This window comes from Watersipora subatra, chromosome 8 (assembly GCF_963576615.1).
Source record: "Watersipora subatra chromosome 8, tzWatSuba1.1, whole genome shotgun sequence".
NCBI lineage: Eukaryota > Metazoa > Bryozoa > Gymnolaemata > Cheilostomatida > Watersiporidae > Watersipora > Watersipora subatra.
This window is the reverse complement of record NC_088715.1, coordinates 31,131,305-31,138,354: the sequence shown is the minus strand read 5'-3', so window position 1 is coordinate 31,138,354 and position 7,050 is coordinate 31,131,305. Positions and strand designations below refer to the sequence as shown.

At 35.6% G+C, this 7,050-nt stretch overlaps 1 protein-coding gene across 1 annotated transcript in view; it reads left to right on the top strand.

Moving 5' to 3' along the window:
• Positions 1–2,635: 2,635 nt before the first annotated feature.
• Positions 2,636–7,050, top strand: part of LOC137402456 (fibrillin-1-like) — a 30,011-nt gene continuing 25,596 nt past the window's right edge. Inside the window, exons 1-3 of the mRNA XM_068088956.1 lie at positions 2,636–2,783; positions 3,927–4,049; positions 5,483–5,614. Of these exons, the coding sequence (XP_067945057.1) occupies positions 2,636–2,783; positions 3,927–4,049; positions 5,483–5,614 (403 nt within the window). The remainder of the gene's footprint in view (positions 2,784–3,926; positions 4,050–5,482; positions 5,615–7,050) is intronic.

Genomic DNA, 7,050 nt, shown 5'->3' with positions numbered 1-7,050 from the left:
CGCGAATAAAACGTTCAGAAAAAATACACGCAAAATGGCATCACTAGTTGATATCGGTTATTTCGTTCAAGTTGCAGCATTTTGCGTTCCTCTTCTGTCAGTCTAGCCACAACTATAATGGTTATAATCACATTTTCCCTTGATCTGAGTGTTTTAACCATGATCAAGTTTTGTTGATTTTAATCTTGAAACATTTTGGCAGTCATATCAACTCAAACATCGAAAACAGTTGCAAATGATGAGAAAACATCGATACTTTCTAATAAGATCTACTAATATCTTTCGTAATTTCAGTTTTAAGTCAATTGGCTCTATTAAACAACCATGTGTACTGTGTATGCCTGTATGGCATCACATCATCTGCTGCCTGCTTATCATCTAACTGTCTGCAATTTAATCTCTTTCATTAAATTTTGCTATTGCTTGCCGCGTGTGCGTGTGTGTGTGGGTAAACATTATCCGTTTCAACATTTTTTGCCGGCTTTCAGAAAATCAGAGGCCTGCTGGCCCTCCGCCAGGTTGCCATACTCTGTTTAGTTCCAACACTCTGTTTGGTTTCAAAACTAGCAATTTGCATTGAAAATCTACATAAAATAACATTCACTACATTCCAACAACCTGATTATTTAAGCATCTTATTAAATTAATATGGTACTAAAATAATGTATTATTAAATTAATAAATGCATAAAGACAATTGCAGGTGAGAGACCGCTTTGCCCTGATGAAACGCTGAGGTGCTCCGTAAATGGAAACTGCAGATTTAGCAACGGTCGATTTGACTGTGAATGTCAGAAAGGTTTCTATGGGAACGGACGCACATGCATAGGTATGGCTTATTTAAACATAGCAGGCTGTTGTCTTACTGTTCTGATCGTCTACTGAAGTCTAATGCTCTTGTATGAAGGCTTATGCCTTCATTAATCATTGTAATATTTTTACAAATTTTAAATCATTTTTGACTACATTTTATGACTTGACTAGCACTCTGTCAGTTCAGTATGCTGTGAGAGACCTACAGCTATGCTGATACAGCAAAAACTATCTGCCCGATTGTTCAAACATGCTAGGTAGTGTTGGTCGAATAGTTGTTAGAGTGTTGATCTAGTGAGATAAAAGTTCTTTGTTCGAACCCTGTTGAAAGCAATTTATTCTTTCGCGACTTCCGACTCCTATTATAGTAATAATCATTTATCTATTCGTGCATGTTCATTATTTTCAAATAGTTTTATTAATACATAAATATAAATATTTATTATTTTCATATAGCTTATTTATACATAGATATAGTTACTTGTTATCTTGGAGACCGTGAAAGATGCTATGATATTGTCCTAATACACTGGCGGTCCCTGTGCCGTAAGAGATCATCATTGTGTAATAACTATATGCATAGTTATTACACAATGGAGCAAGGTGGTGGAGTGGTATAGTTGGTAGTGTAGTTGGCTGAGGAGCTGAGTACCTGGGTTCAATTCCTGTGCAAGGCAGTTTGTTTCCTAATGCTACTAGCATCACTTCACATGGACGGGCACAGCTACTATTATAATAAATATTATTGTAAAGATTTCCTTTTTGCTATTCTCTTGTCTTTGATCTTTTGTTACGATTTCCTTTCTACTATAAAACTATTTAGTAATAGTAGTAATACTCGTTTATCTATTCATACGTAACAAAATAGTTCTTTTGTGATCTTAGAGACCGTGAAAGGTGCTATGATATTGTCCTAATACACTGGCGGTCCCTGTGCCGTAAGAGATCATCATTGTGTAATAACTATATGCATAGTTATTACACAATGGAGCAAGGTGGTGGAGTGGTATAGTTGGTAGTGTAGTTGGCTGAGGAGCTGAGTACCTGGGTTCAATTCCTGTGCAGAGCAGTTTGTTTCCTAATGCTACTAGTGTCACTTCACATGGCCGGCCACAGCTACTATTATAATAAATATTATTGTAAAGATTTCCTTTTTGCTATTCTCTTGTCTTTGATCTTTTGTTACGATTTCCTTTCTACTATAAAGCTATTTAGTAATAGTAGTAATACTCGTTTATCTATTCATACATAACAAAATAGTTCTTTTGTGATCTTAGAGACCGTGAAAGGTGCTATGATATTGTCCTAATACACTGGCGGCCCCTGTGCCGTAAGAGATCATCATTGTGTAATAACTATATGCATAGTTATTACACAATGGAGCAAGGTGGTGGAGTGGTATAGTTGGTAGTGTAGTTGGCTGAGGAGCTGAGTACCTGGGTTCAATTCCTGTGCAGGGCAGTTTGTTTCCTAATGCTACTAGTGTCACTTCACATGGACGGGCACAGCTACTATTATTGTAAAGATTTCCTTTTTACTATTCTCTTGTCTTTGATTCTTTGTTACGATTTCCTTTCTACTATAAAACTACTTAGAACCATGGTAGTAAGGCATACTGTACATGCATGTATGCTGACCAATGAGAGTGTTTGATCATCTGAATAATAATGCTTATTGGTTGAACGTGTTGGCCTTACATCAGGTATAAACTGAACTACATAACTGATGATTTAATGATGTAAGTGAGTGTAACACATACAATTTTACTAAACTGTCATTTGTACCATCTGCGTATTTTCTTGCCATGATGAACTGTGTTAATCATGGCATCACCGATTTACACAGATATTGATGAGTGTACGACGAGGAAACCTTGCAATGGCGTCAATTCAACTTGCATCAACACACCCGGTAGCTTTGAGTGCCAATGTCTGGTGGGATATGCTGGAGATGGAGTTCTAACATGTGTTGGTTAGTGACTACTTGCTGTGCCTTCAACACAGAAGACAACATTTTTTGTGTGTTAATAGTAAAAAACTGGTGTCCATCTTTAGTATGAGGAGAAACAGGTTTCATATCTTTTTATTTGTCGATTAAGTTTGCCTTATTGACAAAAGATAATTATATCAAAATATCAAACCTTTTCTTTAGCCAGATATTTGTGTATAGATTTCAAAATTATAATTCAATAGTTGAAGTACTTGAAACTGACAGTTTGAATGACATGGTCGAATGTTGTTGTAGGACTAAACAACTTAAGTACAAATACGATAAGTGTAGCTGCTGAGTTATTTAAGATTTTTACATGATAGCCTCTGTGTATGTATCTTTAATTTTTTTATCAGCATTACTTATCAGCAAAATTATATTTTCCGTTACGTCCCAAAAGAAAAAAAACAAAGAATTAAGAGTCAGAAATCAGGAATTATTGAGTGAGTTGAACAAAAGTGTTTTAAATGTTGGTAATCTAATAGTGTGGAGGAGTCAGGACAGTGAATTGCAGATTGTTGTAACAGAAAGTTCATAAACTGAAACATATGATGGTAGATATAGTATGTTGGTATAATGTAATAGAAAATGATGTTTTTCATATGTGTGGAAGGATAGATACAAATATTCTGGACATAATTCACACAGGATTTTAAAACCTGTATGACAAAAGCAGAAATGAAAAAAATTGGGGTATGATGAAATGTTTGAAGATTCGGCGATGTGATTGGTGGAAGTGTGGTGAACTGGAATATTTGTCGCTTTCAAGCATTTACAAAATATAAAGTTAAGAGTTGTCCTGTCTTTATATCAACAAAATTAAGAGTAGAAAACTCCTGGTATTGTTAAGGTGCGCTTCATCATTGTTCAACGAACTTAAGTTTGTTTGGTCCCACAGTTTTTTAGATGGTGTTGTTAAAATGGCCTTTGAACTGTTTGTGCCTTTTCGCAATTTTTTCTACACTTCAGATATCAAGCCTAGACAATCGATTTAATTGGCAGGTGCGTTTCCAAAAAAAAATTGAGTTTTTTGAATATAGTTACAGCTGAAAGAGCAAAGTTATGTTTGTTCGCCCCAAATGATGTTGAGGTTAGGATCTACAGTGTATTTGGTTGTATTTGCAGACGTTGACGAATGTCAGATGAACGTTTGTGGAGTAGTGAATGCCACCTGCACCAACCTGCCAGGCAGTTTCAAATGTGACTGCCCTGAAGGATACCTCAGTGCCGGAAAAGAAGGATGCTTTGGTTAGTTTATTACTTTCAGAAACATATAAAGTATAGAGTCACACTAGCTAGTCCTGACATGTTTATTACTACCATTGTGTATTTCTGTAAGTTAGTATCAATATGAATCGTGTCACACTAAGATTCGTCTGTGCTGAATAATAATAATCTGATCTCAATTCTTTGCTCTTTCTACTATATCTATGTCTTGTCTCCCCTTGCTAATCATTTGTGCAAAATCGTTTTACTTTTTAATATTATTATTGTTACTAGGTTTTATCACAAAGTTTCAGGTTGGCTGCGAGTGAACCTGGTTCCTATTATTATTATTATTATTGTCCTTGTTGATTGCCTCAGCTCTTCAGCTCTTCAGATGCGGTGATATCGGGCTAGGGCCCCTAACCTGGGATATCCAACACCTGTTAGATATCTGTTAGTTGGGATATCCAACAAGTAGGGCAGAGAGGATAATATTTACTATTAATGTCATTATTACTATTATCATTATAATCATCATCATTATTATCTTTATTATTATTATTATAATTATTATTATAATTATTGTAAAAGTTTTTCTTCACAGTCGTGGGGTGGTAGGTCACTGGTTTTAGTCCGTGTTGAGTTCGGGTCTTAACAAAAGTTCAAAGGATCCAACATCTTCCTCAATTCCACTAAGAAAGGACCTTCCTCAAAATGTGAGGAATTAATTATATATATATATATAATTATTATATTATAATTATAATATTGTAATTATATATTATAATTATTATCATTATTATTATTATTACTATTATTGTTACTATTACTACTATTATTATTATTAATCTTATTAGTTTTATCACATCAGAGCAGATGCTATTTTTGTAATCTAGCTAGTTCCACTGGGCTGAGATGGGTAGGACCTTACCGAAGAAGTTAGCCGATCTTACAAGGCTGTTGATTATTATTCTTATTAATATTATTGATACTTTATCATTTTATAATCACCATTGTCATTGTTAGCATTGCTATTACTGTACTTAATTTGGTCTAATTACAACAACATTCGGATCTACGTAGGAGGGAGTTATACAGATGCTTACATGGTTACTTACTTGTGTTTCTATAAATGAGAATAAGCCTCAAATATAGTGTTGTTCTTTTTTAAAAATCAGTTCAAATAGCTGTACAGCAATCAAATTGTCTAGAAGTTGTCGCTGAAATTTGAAGGAATTTATATTGTTCATTTGGTTGTGGTTGTCAATACATCTGAGCAACATACAATACTCTTTGGTTTTTTCAAATTATAATGATGAAAAAAAGACTTTTATCAAAAAATGATATCAGTTTTCCATGTGCAGCTTATCACTGCTGTAGATTTGAAGTTGTTCGTACTTCTAAACTTGTTTTGTATATAACAAATTTTACTTGCAAACTGCATTTATTTTCACGATAGGCAATCTTTTTTGCAGATGGTAGAACACCTTGCCCAGACAAAAGCAACATATGCTCTCTCGATGGCCAATGTAGTTATAATGTTGGCACAAAGTCCTTCAACTGTTCCTGCAAAGCTGGCTTTAAAGGAGATGGCAAGACCTGTCATGGTAAGTCACCTGTCATGGCGAGTCACCTGTCATGGTGAGCCACGGTCAATGATGCCATCAAACCTCTGTAAACTGGCATGAAAAATATATTTCTGCCTAAAAATGTATTTATAGTAGCAATCCCAGAATGACATTGAACCTTAAGTTGATTTCTACATTTGGACATGTCTCCAGACATCGAGATTCCATTGACACTGGCCTCATACAAGTTCAGGCAAGATCCCAGAGATGTTGCTTGTGTAACAATGCAAACACACAGTATCTGCTCGCTGTAGTCTAAGCAGACAACATACTTAATATTTGAGGAATTTTTACACACTAGAGGGTAGTTAACAGAAATAAAACTTCAAGACACTTACTGTTATATAATTCTTACGCTTATGCGCGCAGTGTCACGCATATATCTCTTTGCCATTACATCTTTGTTCCACGGTAAGTTTAGTTAGTTTACATGTGCTCTGTATAAACCTCTGAGGGCACCACCTACAGCCTGGTTCCCATATCGATTGCGAGACTCCGGCGGTAACCTGCGCAGCAAAACGCTTGCGACGCTAGGCTCTGCGGGATATGTTCACATAAAAGCCACTTCGTTAATAAATTATTAAATAAAATTAAATAATTATCGTAAACATAATTGCGTAATCAAATAAAATTTTCGCTCGCCTTGCCGTTCTTATAATGGTGAACTTTACCCGTACAGTGCATTTCGGGAAGGTTTTGCCTGCGGCCGTTTGCGAAATTTGAACAGCGCTAAACTATTGCGATGCCGCCGGCAACTACCGGCGTTCCTCGACGCATACGTTCCCATCTCATCGCTAATAGCCTGCGGTATGTCGCCGGTGCTTTGCGACGTTTATGGGAACCCGGCTTTACAAAGCTATCTCTGTGTTAACGCTTCTCACTCTATTTTAAATACTATATATATATTTATACATAATTATCTGCATATATATATACTCCATAAAACTTCTAATTGAACGCTACATTTTTAAATGACACCTCTATTTGGCTGTCACTATGGGAGAAGGGTTAACAAATAAAGTGCCACCCTTTAATTGAATGCCACCTCCATTTTACCACCACTTTGACATTCTTTGATCTTTACCAAGCCATTTTAAAAGGCGGTCAGTAGAAAAATGTCCACAAAATCATACTAATAACCACTCAGCTACATCACTAACAATTAGTTGTTTCATTGTTTCTCTTTGCAACGAGTTCGGTTTCGAACTCCAAAGGTTTTCACTATTTTTCATTGACACTTAGAAAGCACCACCGCAGAAGAAATTAATAACGGTATCGGTCTTGATAGTTTTTACGCATATAAAAACATTCACATGTACAATGGTATATGAACGACTAGTTTTAGGCTAAAAGTCGGGCTTAGTGCGTATGCTGTTAAAGGTTTATCATGATTTGTGTGAAATGCAACCCGTAAA